The 17,883-nt window shown below is 43.1% G+C and overlaps 1 protein-coding gene across 5 annotated transcripts in view; it reads left to right on the plus strand.

Annotated features, from left to right (window-relative positions):
* The window catches only part of STMN3 (stathmin 3), a 43,270-nt gene that overhangs the window by 7,119 nt on the left and 18,268 nt on the right, over positions 1-17,883 (plus strand). For 2 of the 5 annotated variants that reach the window (XM_039497238.1, XM_039497236.1), the window contains exon 2: positions 3,048-3,166. In XM_039497238.1, the coding sequence (XP_039353172.1) occupies positions 3,148-3,166 (19 nt within the window). In that variant the 5' untranslated portion in view covers positions 3,048-3,147. Of the gene's footprint in view, positions 1-1,548; positions 1,568-1,626; positions 1,736-2,281; positions 2,490-3,047; positions 3,167-17,883 lie in introns of those variants that run through there. The other 3 variants (XM_039497234.1, XM_039497235.1, XM_039497237.1) reach the window with 3 other exon arrangements.

A 17,883-nucleotide genomic window follows, 5' to 3' on the forward strand; every position in this document is an offset into this window, starting at 1 on the left:
GCCATTGTATTCCCTCCCTTCCCCCTCTCCACCTCCCCGCCCCAGAAGTGGCTGCCCTTCAGTGTTGGGCAAAATGATTAGTATTTATGTTGTAAATTCAAAGAGATGGTAAAATCTGTAAAGCCTGCTGGGATAGCTCTGGAGAAAAAGTACTACATTAATGCAGGATCATTAAGACTGTTACCATTCTGATGCCCATGATAGACAATTACTATAGCCTACTTTTAATTTTGTGTCTTCTGATACCTGTGATGTGAATTTGGATTTGCAATATTATTTTAAATTGTTTGTTTTTGGTTTGCTTTGTGTGTATTTCACATGCTAGTGACTAGAGTGTGTACTCTCTACCGTCCCAGACTGAATGATTTCCATCCTTGTATCTGGTTTTAACAGATCCTAGGCAACCAGCACCATATGTATCTTATAATAAGCCCGAGAGGGGATTATTGTGGGTTCCTATTGAGATGCAGAATGTATTGATGAGGCTCCTGTCAGGAGGAAGGATGGGCAATTTCAGGTGGATTTTTCTTCTGAAATTGACCTTTTGAGCTTCATAGACTAAAAGAGGAATCAGAGACCTCCTGCTTATGATCTGCACCTTTCATGTGGTGCATAGTTGGGAGCTCTTTTCAGCACCACTGAAAGGATGACATGCCAGAGAAAAGCTTCCCATAGGGGAAAAAGTCTAGGACATTTTAATTATGATTTTTTTTTAAAGTCACATTCTTCATAATGGAAAAGTGAAAGACATGCATGCCACAAACCAGTCTCTCTGCTGATTCTACTTGAATACCCATCATTCCTGATAATCTGCCTGGTTAGATATCACATGCCATGGAGGCAGAGGGGGACCAGTCACATCAGTGGAATATACACACATAATTTCCTGAATCCTTTCATAAAATACTGCAGAAATTGTTCTGCCTGATTCTTTCTAACTTGTCCTGACCCAAATCAGGGGCAGCTTGGAAAATAAATTAAGTTTAAAATAGGGAAGAAAACATAACTTGGAACATTAGACATCTACCTACAGTCATTATTTGAATATTGTTTATATAAACAGTAATACCTAGACGCTTTTGACCAATATGGGAGCCCCATTGTGGTGGGCACTGTACAGATACATAGTGAGAGACAGTACCTTCACTAAAATACATACAGCAAGCCAGAAACAGAACCCAAATTTCAGGAGCCATAGTTCATTGTCTAATCCAGTGGCCCATATTACCATCTATATCTCAATAGCTTTTGTTGCCACCCAAACAACTCCCCAGTCTCTCAGAAGGAGCATCATAGCACATTCACCAGTTAATCTGTCCATTCTCCTCCTGTGTGCCACAGAATGTTATGTAATTAAGGCACGTGCTACAAAGCTAACTAAGACCAGGTTGAAAGTGTTCCAACGCTTTTCAGAGTAAAGGGGCTCATAAACTGGGATGTGGCAAGAAGAAAATAGATCCTGTCAGAATGGTTGGGTAAATCAAAGAAAGCATTATTATCAAGTAAAGAGCAAAAATTACTCCAGCTGCATCTGCAAATAGGGAAATTAACTGTAGATGTCTGTAAGGTATGCCTGTCTAACTTTAGGCTGCTGGCCTCAGCTACAAGCCTTTTGGGGAATTTCTTTGGACTACCTATTAAGTCTGAGGACTTTCAGCCCAGGAAGTGGGTGTGGGGATGACTATAGTTGCTACAGCCATGAAATAGTCATTGGAAGGAGGGTAGCAGTTTCCAGGTAGGCCACAAAGAAACTTGTTCCATAGTCCACTGTTGTCCAGATTCCTTTAAAGTTGGAGATATATTAATAATATTGTTTTCTTGAATGAAAATTTTAATTTGTACTTTTTTCTCTCCAAATGACAAAGACCCTCCCTTCCCCCCAAAATTAAGGCATTAGGACAAACAAGGATTGGAGGTAGAATTTAGCTGAAGGGGAAAATCTCTGCCTTTTCAATTTCCTTTGAGAAGTGGGTACTGTCTGTGACTTCTGTGCTAAGCAGGGATGTCTGTGGCTGCTTGAACAAGCTATAATTCCCTGCAGCTGCTGGGATGGGTTGGGAGTGTCTGTATTGCAGCATGCTGGATAATTTTGGGGTGTTTGAGGATGAAGGATATGTGCAGCTGGCAGAATAGTGTGAGGGACCTAAAGCTGATGAGGTTAACGGTGGTAAGAATAATGCAGTGAGGATCATACTGCCACAACTGGATGAATAATACAGGGGTGCCTGCAGCAATTAATGTGAAAGAGGGGGAGTTTTTCTGGTTCCTGAATGGGTGTGTGGAATAGACTTGGAAACCATCATAAAACATACAGTGTATCAGCCCCTAGCAACAAACACCAGAGCGGAGGTGATACAAAATGTAAAAGCCCAAACACCCAGAAGAAAAAAAAAGCTCCGTTGGATTCAGAAGGCTTGATTCTCCTCTCCCTCACATCAGTTTAACAGCAGTGTAGCCCCCTTGACTCCAGTAGAACTTCTGGTTTACAAGTAAGAGGAGAATCAGACCTACAGATTCCCATTTTTCTCAGGTCACTCTTCCCCTTCACTGTCTGTGTAAAGCAGCTGGTGGTTTTTTTGCTGGTTCTCCTGGATGCCAGCCATAGCCCCTCAAGTGGTTGCCGGCTTTGAGAGAGTTTTTCCCTTTTTAAAAGAAAAAATAAATTACATTAATCTGCATACATACTTTAGCTTTCAATTGACAAAAAAGGAGAGAAAGAGAGAGTGTGCCAGGCTAGTCCATCTACGGCAGACAAGGGAGGGAAGGAGAAAGAGAGAAAAATCTCTTTCGCTAGAGCCCAAGATTGGGTGTAGCTTCTTCCTCTCCCCCCCTCAATGATTCTTTCTGTATTTATAGCAGTAAAACTCTGGCTCTGGGAAGAATCTGACATCAAAGCCACCCAGCAAAGAAGGCCAGATTTGCTAATTAATATTCTGAACTGGTGACCCCCGTCTCTTTCTTTCCACCCACTTCTTTCAGTCTCTCTCTCCTCCCTTCAGATGGCTGCAGCCCCCTACAGCTGAGTCAGTTCTTCCTCTCTTCCACAGCATTGCAGCACTTCAGCAGAAAGCCAGCAAGGCGTTCTTTCACTCCTCCCTATTGCTGCATCTCCTCTACAGCATCCACTCTGCAACCCACCTCGCCACCATGGCCAGTACTGTGTCAGGTAGGACCAGCATGGATTTTTTTTTTAAGTCAATCTTTTAAAACATCGTTATTGTTTGTTTCCAGTGCGGATTTTGCTTTCATGCTGGGAGGGTTCTCTGAGGGACAGACAGCTGATTTGGCAGCATTGTCTTTTTTTCCCCATTTGATGTATGAAAGCTGGGTGGGATTTTTTTTTTCACCTGTATCCACCATTGTAAAACCTGCCTACTTAAAAAATGCCTGACCTTAAAATGTGACACTTGAGATATGCTTAGTGCATATCAAATAATATTGCCTGTCAAGTGATATTTTGTGGTCACATCACACAGTAATTTAAAAAAAATCATCTGTTCATTTTTGGAAGAAGGGATGGGGAGGGGCTGGGAATTGCATTTTTACATTGGTAAAGACCAGACACTGTACAAGTGGGTCAAGGAAAGAGACATAAGCAAAAAATTGAAAATTATGCTTACAAAAAAATCAAGCTAGCTTTCTGTGCATTCCCAGAGCCTTGCATCGATCAGGATGCATTGCTTCATTATAAAGTGCTATAGGGGAGCGGTCCTCTGATGGTGCTGAGTGAAATCCAGTGCTCCAAGGGAAGCCCTTCCTCCTTCCTGCAGTAATATTGGGAATAATAGCATTGCTGCCTCTTGTTTTCCCAGGTTAGGCACTATCTGGATCTGACATTCAGATTAGCCTGCAGCATGTCAGGCTGCGGCGAGAATGCTGCACCCTTTCTGTGAAACTGGTTCCTAGAGATGGGTCTTGCGGCACCTTGCTGGGGAAGCTGTGCAGGTGGGGGATGAGGGCGGGGTTCACGTGGATGGAACTGGAGCCCAGCAAGGAAGAAAATAAAAGCGCTGATTTACACCTGAACAATGGATGCTTGTTGAGAGTCTTCAAAAAAAAAAAAGTCTCTTTCTTGAAACAGCTCTGATTCCTTTCTATGCTGTGTTAGCGAGGAGGGGGCTTTATGAAAGATGGGAAAGGCAAAATAATCATAAAGGGTTGGAATGGAGGAGGAAAAGACAAGCTGTTTCTGTTCCAGACCCTCTCCCATGCAGGGGACTTGCTGAAAGGAAGACAGAGCAGCCTTTCTTGGTGCATTCATTAGCTTCCCCCTGTGCTCCCTGCAGTGCATTTTCTGTTCTTTTCTCCTTTTAAAAAGACCACTAGAGCCAGGAGTGGGGAAGGAAAAGAGGGCTGGGAGGGGGCATTGGGGGATGTGTGCAGGGATACAGCTAATCCAAAGCAGGCTTTGTATATGATTAGGAAACCAAAAGTAGCCATTGTTAAAAACGTTTGCCCTTATCCTAGAAAATCTGCAGGCATGGGAGAGGATGTGTGAGAGAGAGAGCACCCCGATGCCTGTGTCATTGAATGTGTGCTAGTGTTTATTCTGAAGGCCGCACCCATCCATCTTGCTCTATTACAGAATTGGTTCTGGTCTAATTTGAATTGCAGGGAGCTCAGCAATCTAAACTAAGATTGTATTGAACCTGACACAAATGAGATGGTGGGTGTGACATGCATAAGTACCAGAGCAGAGGAATCAAGAGACAGCAGTATTATAGACGAAGGAGAAGAGAAAAAATGGAAACTGTTGGTATATGACAAGGAGCAGGGCTGAGTCTCATCCAGTGGACTTTGCAGGGGTCAGCTCTCTATTCAATGTTGCACTTACAATAGGAATAGAATGAAGGCTGCAAAGGCAGGAAAAACAGGCCGATTTTGTAAATGAAAGAGAAAGGTCTTTTTCCTTTATTGTTTCTGCTTTATTTCTCTCTTTATGCCAAGCAAAAACAAATCAGTGCTGGAGAGAGAGCAGCTGTAATTGTTTGCAACTGATGCCCAAGGGCTTATATCTCTAGGGAAGATATCCTTGGGTCTGTTAAAATAAACAAATTTCTCAGATGAAAAGGAAACCAGTCATACATGCCCTGCTTCACCAGTTTGTTTCAATTTCTCACCCGCCTCTCTAGGCACTTTCTTCTTGCCACGATTGTCAACTTCAGTGATAAAGCAGTAGAAGCAGCAGCACATGCTCAGTGCAGACTCAGCTGCAGTAGTGGCCATGCTATGCTGACAGAGGTGGAGCCCTCACATATGCTCTGGTGAATCCTTAGAGAGTCACTGGGACTAAACTACACCTTTTTGTATACCCCTAAAGAAGAGTCCAGGCCACACAGCTGTGTCTACTCATCCATCACTGAAAGCCTTGTTTGGGCATATGAACAGGCAAAGGAATATTTGTGACCTCTCCTAGAGATTATGAAATGGTGCAGTATTGTGGAAGCCTTGTGGATTCTTCTTTTTTGATAGATGAGTGCATCTGCTGTGGTGGAGCCAGGCTGAATGACTGGTGTCTCTCATTTTGGTATGCACAAGTGGAAACCACATGGCACTGGAAAATCCCAGAGGTTTCTCCTCACTAGATGGATGTTGGCATTATATGGCCCTGGTGGGTCCCCATGATCTCTTCTTCTGGACTCTATTAGTGGACACTCTGTACCACTGGCATATATCTATTATTTTTAATATTAATGTTGTAATAGCACACACAGGCCCCAATCAGATTCATCCCTATCCATCCTGTCTATGCATCTCCATGGTATCTTTTTAGTTCCTTTAAACATTTCTTTAATGAACTGAGTGTACAAGGCTCATCTTTGAGGTTCGTGTTACAGCTAGCAGGACTTCAGTTTTATAAACCTACTGAGTAGAATTAAAGGAATAGTCTTTGTAAGCCACTGTATCCAACCAGGATTCCAAATAATTTGAAAATATTTATTTCTCAGTCTATAAACCAGGTCTCCATTAATGGCATATTGCAGAGCTTCTGAAATCCCTCAGATATTTCTAAGGAACCTTCTCTGAGGTATCTAAGTGCTGGTACAGATTTGATGAATGTATTGTTTTAATGAAGTGAATAGACTCTCCTTCTGGAAAGGAAAAGTGGGGACTCAGTGGCATCATGGCCTTGGGGAAGTTTCTGTGAACTCTCCTTCTGAGGAGTAGATATGGGAATGGTGTAGCACGGGTGTAGGCAGTAGCATTTGGGCTTGGTCATTTTGGAGACAGGGAGCAAGACGCACAGAAGTTTTGCCTTCCTGCTCTGGGTAGGCCCAGAAACCCCCTGATTAATAAACCAAGCTGCATTCCATGAAGTTTAGAAATCATTTTCTGGTTACTGCCTCTAGTGTGGAATGCCCACTCCTCCTTACTCACCTCCCTGGACATGGGAGAGGTAGGTAAGTTCGTTTGAAATTGACAGATAGATGGAAAGGATGGGCAAAGAAGGAAGGCTGAAGGGGAAATAAAAGCTTTTGGATTTACCTGCTCTACACTTACTGTATCCAGTGGGGAGGAGGGATAGCTCAGTGGTTTGAGCATTGGCCTGCTAAACCCAGGGTTGTGAGTTCAATCCTTGAGGAGGCCACTTAGGGATCTGGGGCAAAAATTGGTCCTGCTAGTGAAGGCAGGGGGCTGGACTCAATGATCTTTCAAGGTCCCTTCCAGTTCTAGGAGATTGGTATATCTCTAGTTATTACCTTTATCCAGAACAACCCACAATGCTCTGTAAACACCAGTTGTGCACAATCCCAGCCAGCATGTTCACAAGTGTCCAACCCCCCACTTTCTTCTCAGACACAAGAGACAACTATGGACCATCCAGGTGTAAACTGGGTCAAAGGGCTGTTGAGCCTAACTCTTGGGTGAAACTCAAGAGATCCAGTCAGTCTGAAAAGGTGTTCTGGGAATTTGGTGAAGCTCAGCAAGCCTTCAACAGTTTGTTTCCCAATTCTACTGAAGTTCATTGGAAACTCCATATCTTGCTGACTTCTGCCCTTTGAGCTTCTCCCTCCCTTTATGATATCATGCCTCATTCTTTTAGGTTCATGGCAAGGTTTTCATAAAGAGTCTCATCTAATGCAGGATTGAATTTAGGACCACATCTTCAGCTGGATCTGGGAGTGCAAAGGGGCTAAAAAACAGCCAGCTCTTACATGCCTCATCTGGTGCACTGTAGCATTTCCCAGCTGGGTTAACAGCTCCTTAAAGTCCATTATCAGCTGGTGTACTTCAGAGCAGTCCCCTATCCACCTTAACTATTTATATGGCCTCCATTACCCTAGTATCTGAGCACCTGACAGTCTTTAATTTTCTTATCCTGACTACAACCCTCTGTGGTCAGTCAGTGCTATCATCCCCATTGTACAGATAGGGAACCAAGGTCCAGAGAGACTAAGAGACTTGCTGAAGGTCACACAGGGAGTCTGTGCTAGAGAAGGGACATGAACCAAGGTCTCCCATAGCTCAGGCCAACAACCTACCCACTGGAATATCCTTCCTCTCTAGGCTCCTGGGTAGCTCCCCATCTCAGCTATAGCTGAGAATCTAGTCCTAAATAGGTCCCATATCCATCAAAACCTTGGGTCACCTGCCCCCTCTTGGACACCTTGATTTTCCATTCTCAAGCACCCTACCCCCAAATAGCCTCTTTCCCTCTTCACCTCCCCTTCACTAAGTAGACTTGTGGTTTCTCATTGACTCAGCTGCTGCATCCAACCCACTTAGTCCACCAGACCTGAGCCTCAGCGCTCTGGTCCTTCTCCTTCCATGGCCTCACTGAGACATAGGCACAAGCTAATTCTTTTATTGGGAGGGCCTAGGTGTTGCTGCACTGGAGCTTGAGTTCTGCTGCTCTCTCTCTCCCGTCACTCTGAACAAAAAGAGGTAATCCCGATGGCCCAAACTGCTCTCTCCTACTCTGAGTCCAGACTGTCCTTCACTATTATACCTCTCCTGCCTTTCATCCAAATGGCATCGTAGTACTTGCTCTCTCAAGAGATGTCTTCAGTCCACTACCGTGGTCCCTGTGAACCCACAGAAAGGCATTGTCTGAGTCCTGCTTTTGGCACTAGAACCTGATGGAGGGGAGGTAAATAATATTCTGATCCATGCTACACCCCTAGAAGCAGAAATGGAGAGGAATGCCGTAAGCCCAAATGCACGGGGCCCCGCATTATGTGGGCACATGGGCCCAAGTTCTTACTTGTGGCCCCACAAGCTCTGTCTCTCATATTCTTTTTCTTTCTGTCTCTCCCTCCTCCTCTGTCTCTCACCAACTCCCATGACAGTTCTGTTTTGCATTATGTCTCTGCTGGGGGATGGGTAATTTTCATCTCTCTTTCCTGAATCATGGTTAGTATGCATGAGTCTTTAGCTCACCTCCTGGGTGGCACTCTTCAGACTTTCCCCAGAGATCTTAAATAGGTTCCTGACAGGCAGATGCAGTCTCAGAAGTATATGGCTATTACCATATGAAATCCGTGTTTCTAATGCATTGAATAAATTACTTCCACTGCATGGGCTTTCTTGTGCCTGATAGACACATCCCTGCATTAGGGGTGGTGCAGAGTTGCATTGCCTTGGGAACCTCAACCCCTCCTGGATCTCACAGGCATGCAGGGGGAGCATATCTGGTGTACTGTCCCTTAAGACAATGCAGCATACTTTTATCCCTTCTCTGTGCCTAGCCAGCTTTACTAGCTGGTGCAGAAGTTGGCAGGACTATGAGACAAGGAGAGGAGTTACTAGAAGTGACTGCATTGATCTGGCTGCCTGGGCAGGGATCAGAAGTTGAGGGAAGCCTTCTCATGCCCTCTCCTCCTTGAACATCCAAATGGGGCTTGTCAGACTCTGGCCACATAACAAAACTGTAATTGAAGATCTTCTAAATACTCAAACAAGGAGTTCTGGGAAGAGACTGATCTTTATGGCTTGGCCAGTCTCCAGAAGGGTTACAAAAGGCTAATGAATACCTTTGTCACATGGCAGGGCTCAGTACCTTCCGACACTGTTACATCTCCCTTTTTCTTTTTGAAAGTCAAATACAAATAAAACAAAACATCATGCTAGCTAAAAATAACACACTACTCATGCAGCCAAGTAATAACACACACATGAAAACTTCAGGAGAAGCAACCCCAAACCCCAGCAGAGGGGTGAGAGGATCATTCTGCCTCTTATTGGACATCTGTCATGACTACTGCCCTGGAACCTCAATTATTTTTTTTATTACATGACCATTTCTTGTTCTCCAAACAGTTCCTTCTCAGGACTGATTAAGACTTACGCATTATAGGCCCTCTTGGGCTCATGATCCTAATAAAGCATTGCAAGTTGTATTGCAGTATTCCAACAATACTAACTATGGATCCCTTGCATTCACTAGGGCTTTTATTTGCTATTTTCACTGTGGTTTTTTTTTTTGCTAGCCTCTTGGCTATGCATAATAAGAGTTTAGTGTGGAGTACCTGAATTCATATATGAAAGAGAATGGCCTAAATAAGATACTCATTAGCTGTGGATCATTATGTGTTATTACCTCATCTGAAATCTCAAGGTGAGCAAACTGCAATTTACCAGGTGTTGTTGTATTGCTTCTTGTTGTGTTGTGCAACAGCTCACTTTAGAACAAGGTGTAGTAGTAGTCCATTAATACAGATAATTTTTCCTGTTTAATTCAAATAGATCTGTGTCAGCCTTGGCCTATGAGCTTATCAGGAATCTCAAGTAGTTTCACTAGTTCTTTTGCATTCTGTTTCCTGTGGATTTCACAATGTGTTGGGCCAGAGCTGCAGGTGTGCCAGACATATGCTTGGTGCACCTGAGGAGGGGAGGAGAAGGAAGTGAAGGTAGTTTTAAACCACCCAGTGTTTAAATTCTGGGTGTGGCTGGGGAAGCCTTGAGGCTGTGCTGACTTGTGATTTGTGAATTTCCCTATACATGGGGAATCCCCAGCTTCCCTATTAAGGCTGTTTTCTGGCATAAGTGCCACAGAAGCAATGCAAAGGAGCTAGATTGGCAGCTGAAGATCTGACCATTATCTTATATGACAGTATTCAAACCTCTACAGAAAAGGATATCTCAGACTCTGTTCTTACGCTTCTCAATGCCCAGATTGGCATTGTGCGTTAAAGTTAACATTTCTGATCTAATAATTTGTGATATTATGACATCACGTCCCAGTATTGATTTTAAAATCAACTTTATTTCCAAGATCACTGTCAATTTGTTATAGAACCTTGCTTTATAAATGTCCTGAGAGACCCAACAACGAACTCTGTTTCTGCATCATCATCATCATCTCCATCAAAGCTTTGTCCTTGTCTTCATATACATGAATGTAGTTTTGCATTCTGGATTTCCTTATAGTCTGTGCTGAAAGCAGCACATTTCTGCAGAATGGTTGCTTTTATTGCATTCATGACACTGCACTCTTTGCACCTTTCTGTCAAATAAATCTGAGGTCAGATCCTCAGGTGGTGTAAACCAGTGCAGTTCCATTGTCTAAAATGGAGCTATGTCAGTTTACACAACTTTGGGCAGCTGGTTCCTGGTCTCTGCAGGTTGTTTACCCTTGTTTATTCTGTGTTTATGCATTGGTCTGCATTTTTAACTGGAAGCACTTATGTTCTTTCACTGTTTGTCAACACTCTCTTTGGAAAACACCATTTTCACTAGCCCTGCTAGTGAATATCCACTTTTCTTTGCAAAGTCAAGTCAATTTCTTGTAGTAACCTTGCTTTGACCTTGTTATCATTTATACCATAAATATTCAATCTCTATTTCATCACATGACTTAGATTTATTACGTAGGCCTATAACATTTACTTATTACTGTTGTAACCCCCAAGGAGATGACACAGATTCCTGTATTATTTATTTAACTTGTATTGACGTAGTGCCCAGAGACCCCAGTCCCATTTTGCTGGATAACAAAAAGACAGTCCCTGTCCTTAAGGGTTACAGTCTAATTTTACCAGACACCCCAATAGCCAGAGAACTACACTGACTAATATATGAAAGATGGGGCACCCATTGTCCAGGTGCAACACCTACAAGAAAATCCAGTCCCCATGAAAGGTGAAACAGCTGGACAAAAGGGCATCTGGCCAGAGCTTTGAAGAAATCTGCAATTACCAGCTGAGGATTTAGTGGAGAGCACTGCGGAGCTCTGAGAAAAAGGAAGGGCCTTCCTAGCAGCTAAATAACTGAATGTCAATGGAAATGGGACAATTCCATTTTCAGATTTACCAGAAAGGAACAGATCTATCCTGAACCACTGCACAGTAGGCTGGTCCAAGGAAATGAAAAATGAGGACTGGAAATGAGAGGGGAAAGAAGGAGAGAAGATAAGAAAAGTTGATAAAATATTTAGCATTTCCAAAGTACTTGGCTGCATTCATTAGTCCTGGGGGCAGTGGTAGGTAAATACTATCCTCTCTTTGCAGATAGAGGGGAAGAAGTAAGAAAAATGAAGGTGAGAGGATAAATAGTATTAGTTACATTACGTAGCACTTAGAAGCCCCAGCTGAGCTTAGGCCCTGTGCTGGGTGCTGGACAAATTTATATTGAGAGAGACCCTGCCCCAAAGAGTTTACAATCTGAATAGATTAGACACACAAAGGGTGTCTACATGCAGCCACTAGATCAGGGGTTCTCAGACTTTTGGACTGGTGATCCCTTTCACATAGCAAGCCTCTGAGTGTGACCCCCCTTATACACTAAAAACACCTTTTTATATATTTAACACCATTATAAATGCTGGAGGCAAGCGGGGTTTGGGGTGGAGGCTGACAGCTCGCGACCCCCCCCCCCATGTAATAACCTCGCTTTCTGTAGCTTAGGAGTGCTCCTGGATTGCTCGCTGACACTAAGCTCTAACATAGCAGCATCTGTAAGTAATGCTTTCTGACATTTCTAGTGGGCTAAGAGAGTCTGTCCCATCCGGGCAGATGATATGCTAATCTCAGGTATTTGTGCCTTTGTCACCTCTTGGCTGGACTACAGCAATGCTGTATATCTAGGCATGAAGTCGTCAGAGCTTGGGAAACTCCAGCTGGTATAGAATGCTGCAGCATTTCTCCTTGGCAACACTGGCTACCTTGAGCACATCACATCTGTCCTTCACATCCTACACTGGCTTCCCAAGTTCTATGTCTTGGTCCTTATCTTCAAGACACCCTGGACCCAGGACACTGAATATCTAAGAGCCTAAAGGATGAAGACCATGAGTGACAACCACACTCCTCTAGCACTATGAACTTTGTACAAAAGGGTAAAGCCCATATGTTCAGGAGACAGAGCTTTCTTGGTGGCTGGCCCAAGACTGTGGAATGAACTCCCTCAGGAAGTAAGGACTATCACAAACCTCACCCCATCTGCTCTAAGTGCAAGGTGCATTTATTTGACCTGCCTTATCTAACATAAACATATAGCAACATGTATATGTGTGTATATATAAATTCCAAAACAAAACACTCCTCTCCCCTGCACACACTTCTGCCCTTAGGGAGAGGATGAGAAAACAAACACATGATAGACATTAGTCATATTGCTTAATGCACTTATAATTCTCAGATACTATGGTGATGAGAGCAGTAGAAGAACCTATATATTTAATTGAATAGTAAAATTGAAGGGAAATAGAAGTACATGGAGGCAAAGTGATTCACCCAAGCTCACACGGAAGGTTAGTGACAGAGTTAGGAATAGAACCATGGTCTTCTGCATCCTAGTCCAGCATATTTGTACATTGTAACATGCTACCTCTAATATTTCCTTTACATACCAAAGGCTTTGGGATAGAACAATAGCTGTTTGGATTAATCCCAGTTATATATTTGTTGTGGATCTCCCCAGATAATCTATTTTAGTCTCTGTTTGTTTTCTATTTAAAAGTGGGGCAGGGACTGACTAGAGTAGGATCCCCAGGGATTGACTTTGTTAGAGAAATATTTTAAAATGTGTGAGTGTTGTAGATAATTTTAATGGCAAAGAGCAGGAGTGAATACACAGCAATCATACTAGAGTACACTAGGGGGAGCTCCGGGGTGAGTCAGTTGAGAGAAAGCAAGGTGGTGGCTCTTCTGACCGTCTTAGCACTCTGTTTGAATGAGAATCTAGTTAACTCCTCTTCCCTGCTTGTTTACTTCACTCAAAATACAAAAGGGAGAGAGTCATTTTGTTCATGCAACATGCACGGTGCACATGCAGGTTTGCACAAGGGGTTTATCAAAGGGTTGTGCCAGTCATGTAATGAGATATGAATGGAGCAGAATCAGAGCATAACTGAATTGCCTATATCCACAGGAGCTCAGAGACCAACTGCACACTTTTTGTGGTAAGGTTGTGGCATCAAAAGGCTGTGAAGGCGTTGTTCTCTGAAGGCAAGGGGACATAAGGATGCCCTGCACTTTGTGAGAGCAGGCTCTTCATTTTGTGATGTGTTTTCTGTGGCTTTTACATTGTGTTTGTTCACTTACTAATTTGCAAAACTCATCCATTCGCAATGGATCACCCCAGTGATATGTGTGAAGCAAAAACATTCTGCTGCTTAGTGATGAAATCTATAGCCAGGCTTAATGAACTTCTTGCATATTCTTGTATTGCAGCTGTCTGTCTAAAGGAAAAGTAAAATGTTGGCTATTTCTGCCTTGGAAGGGCATCTACAAACTACTGTTTGTAATAACGTCTTCCATGTTAGTCAGAGTAAGACCCTTGGGTGCCACCTCCATGACATTTCCAATCTCACCAAAACTCAAAGTGAGGCTCTTGCATGAGGTCCCAAAAGAGCTGCTATTTGCATGTGCATTTTCTGTTCTCTGTGTTGGTTATTGGTTTTCTGATCCTTAAATCTATAAAAACGATTTAAAGTGAATGGTGGGAAGCCTTCCTGCCTTAATTTATACACATACATAATATCAATGCTAACTCAGCTGACTTTGTTGTTCCTTCAAAATCTAATGGAAGCAGGAAAATGCAAATGGGTGACTAATTGGAGAGCTCCACCTGCTTCTACCCAGCTATTTTAAAAATGTGTAAAAATGTGCTCTTATAATCACACAATCCTATTTTAAATAACAAGCCTGTGGTACAGTGCCCTGACCAGCAAACTGTAAAATGTGGGTGCAATGGCTGTATCCACAAAATATGTATGTGCCCTTTATACCCACAACCCCCCACATTTATGTGCACAAAAGGGGAATTAGTACATACAAATAAGTAGGTGCAAAATTGCCAGGCCAATTTGCATACAGCTATATCAAAATGTGTATAAACCTCATTACACTAGCATTTGGAAGTGTTGGCCTTTTAGTCTCCTGGATACTGTAAGCAGGTTCTTTCTGAAGCAGCTGTGAATTAGAAATATTCCTGCTCCAAGAGGCCTTGGCTTTGCCTTCTAAGTGGTGGCTGAGAGGGCAGTTTCCTTCCTTTTGTTTGGTGAATTGTAAATTCTTCCCCAGCTGATTAATGGAGATGTATCATGATATCATGTATACCAGTGGTTTTCAGCCTGTGGTCCGCGGACCCCTGGGGTCCACAGAATATGTCTAAAATTTCCAAATTTGAAATATTGTAGGGGTCTGCAAATGAAAAAAGGCTGAAAACCACAGCTGTATACATATTCCAAAAAAGCCTGACACTGAATAATGGAACTACCTGTATGAAGGGGTTCACTCCAGAAATTTGATCACACAGTGGAGACCACTGAAGTGAGTCGCAGACTGCTGGATTCCCCTTCCTTATTTAGGATTGAGAGCTACAGAATTCTGGCTGCATTGTTCATTCCCTTGGCTGCAGTAACAGTTTGTGAAGACTGAGCTATTCATCTGAATTGAGTTTATGTGTGAGTGAGTGAGAGGGAGAGAAATTTGACACCAGGCTAAATCTAGTACAGGTGAAGTGGGAGATCAAGTCCCAGCAATTATTATTTATTAACTTGCTTATTTTTTGTACTGTCCAAAATGTGCTAGGCCCTCTCCAAACATAATAGAAGGCCTGATCCCTTCCCTGAAGTGCTTACATTCCTTTTAAAAAGAACAAAACAAGGCTGAGAGAAGGAAGATAGGGAAAGGAGGATAACAAACAAGTTTGGTGGCCAAGGGGTGACTGGCCATAGAATCACAGGGTTAGAAGGGACCACAAGATGCAGAATTTGAGTCTAAACCATCCAAGACAGATGGCTCCTTTTGAAAACATCCAGTGAAGGAGCTTCCACAGCCTCCCCAGGCCTCTGTTCCATTGGCCTACTGCTCGTACAGTTAGAAAGCTTTTCCTGAGATTTAATCTAAATCTGCTGTGCTGTAGTTTGAACCCATTGCCTCTTGTTCTCTCTTGCCAGAGGGCAGGACAACTTTTCTCCATCTTTTTATGGCATCCTTTCAAGTATTTGAAGACCATGATCATGTCTCCCCATAATCTCCTCTTTTCCAAACTAAACATACCGAGTTCCTTCAGCCTTTGCTCATATGGACTGGATTCCATCCCTTCAGTCATCTTTGTCGCTAGCCTCTGGATCCTTTCCAGTTTCTCTACATCCTTTCCATACATTGGTGACCAAAACTGGACACAGTACTCCAGGTGAGACCTAACCAGTGCCAAGTAGAGCGGTATTGTCGCCTCCCATGACTTGCATGCTATGCCTCTGTAATGCAAACTAAAATTGCATTTCTTATTTTACAACAGCATCACATTGCTGATTCACGTTGAGGTTGTGACCCACCACAACTCCCAGATCCTTCTCAGCAGTGCTGATGCCAAGCCAGTTATCCCCCATTTTGTATTTGTGCATTTGATTTTTCTTCCATAAGTGTAACACCTTACATTTGTCTTTGTTGAATTTCATTTTACTGTCTATAGCCCAGTTCTCCAGTTTATCAAGATCCCTCTGAATTTTAGCTCTAGCCTCCAAAATGTTGGCAATCCCCGCTAGCTTTGTGTCATCTGCAAGTTTGATCAGTGCGCTCTGTATTCCTATATCCAGGTCATCAATAAAGATGTTAAACACCAGATGCAGAACAGATCCCTGTGGAACCCCACTTGAGACCTCCCTCCAATCTGACATCTTTCCATTAATAGTTACTCTTTGTTTGTGGTTGTTTAACCAATTATGTCCTGGTAATACACAGTTCTAATACCCAGTGTTTTATGGCTTTATAATGTAAGATGCATAGAGAATCCCAAGCTACCCACTAGCCATTCCATGATAGTCACTAGGAGGCATCTCTGTCCCCTTCACTAGACAAACCCTGCCAGTCGCCTCTCTGATGCATTCCATAATGGATCATTGTGCATGTTGCTAATTAAATAGACCCTGCTGGGCCATCCCTGTGCTGGGCAGCTTAATTGCTGTGTGTTTTTCCCTTTGCTGACCCCTGCACTGTGCTCAGAGACTGTAAATCCAACCTGGAAGTGTGTGGGCGCTAATCCCAGGGCCTGTTCAAATACAAAAGGTGGGAGGCTTGAAATCTAAAGCAGGCCTTGCAATTATCAGAGAGATAATGTTGCATCCTTCTTGTGCAGACACATGGCATATTCTTCTGCTGCTTCCCCCCAGCCTGCTGCTTATTCCCCCTCTCATCTGGGTATGCTGCCAAGTAAATTCCACTAAAACTGTAGAAAGACACAAAGGATTGCAGAACACAAAAGGAACATGGTCTAGCAGGAACACACAGTTTGCCAGGAAAGTTCTTTAACTGTCTGCATGCTGATCTTGGCAAAGCTACAGAAGAGTCTCCCAAAGGGAGTGGGAGAAACCACTTCCTGGACAGCTTGAATATCTGATTGGGCAAATACTAGCAATAAGTTGTAGGGATCAAATCTGGTGGGTGGGGGAGAGTGGGCTAGGTGATCAGCTGGTCTGTCTCTCTCTGACTCCTAGGAGTCTATGACATGTGAGAATGAAAGAGAGGGGTTTGTTAGAAAGAGGATGTCTGTGCAACAGACATATAGAAGTAGAAGCCAGAGAGCAGTAACTTGATATCAGGAACAGCTGTTCCACTGTCCTGCCACATCCTTCAGTCCCACTGCATGTGAGCAGGAGAGTTTAGAAGGTGACATAAGAATGAAACATAGGAGAGAAGAAGGACATGGAGAAGAGTAAGAGCTTGTCTGCTCACAAAATGTTTACCACTTTAATGATATAGATAATGCAGCACAATAAAGGAACTGCAATTTGTGTGTGTGCACTTTCTCCTCTCTGAGTCGGTTATTGGCTTTCTGATCCTTAAATCTATAAAAGCATTTAAAGTGAAAGGCTGGAAGCTATCTTGCCTTAATTTGTACACATATATAATATCAATGCTAACTCAGCTGACCTTGTCATTCCTTCAAAACCTAGTGGAAGCTGGAAAATACAAATAGGTGACTAAGTAGAGAGCTCCATCTGCTTCTAACACAATCCTGCGTGCAGCTTGTTACCCTGAATAGCAAACTGTCAAATGTGGGTGCAATAGGTGTGTCCAAAAAAGTGTGTGCCCATTATACCCACAAAACCTCACATTTATGTGCACAAAAGGGGGATTTGTACATGCAAATAAGTAGGTGCACAATTGCCGTCCCAATTTGCATGCAGCTATATCAAAATGTGAGGTTTAGTAACTCCATTATGCTAGCATTTAGAATTGCTGGTCTTTTGGCCCCCTGGGAATTGTAAACAGGTTCTTTCTGAACAGATGTGAAATAGAAATATTCCTGCTTTGGGAGGCCTTGGCTTGCCTTTATGGACATGCTATTCTTTATTCTTTGAGGAATAAAAGTGCAATTCCCCATAGCATGGATGCAATTATATCAATATAAAGGTTCCGTAAGGGAATAGGAATAAGCTGTCCTACTATAGGCACCAAAGCTGCATCCCCAGTAGGTGCTGAACTGATTAACTAT

Source organism: Mauremys reevesii, linkage group 13, assembly GCF_016161935.1.
Source record: "Mauremys reevesii isolate NIE-2019 linkage group 13, ASM1616193v1, whole genome shotgun sequence".
Lineage (NCBI taxonomy): Eukaryota > Metazoa > Chordata > Testudines > Geoemydidae > Mauremys > Mauremys reevesii.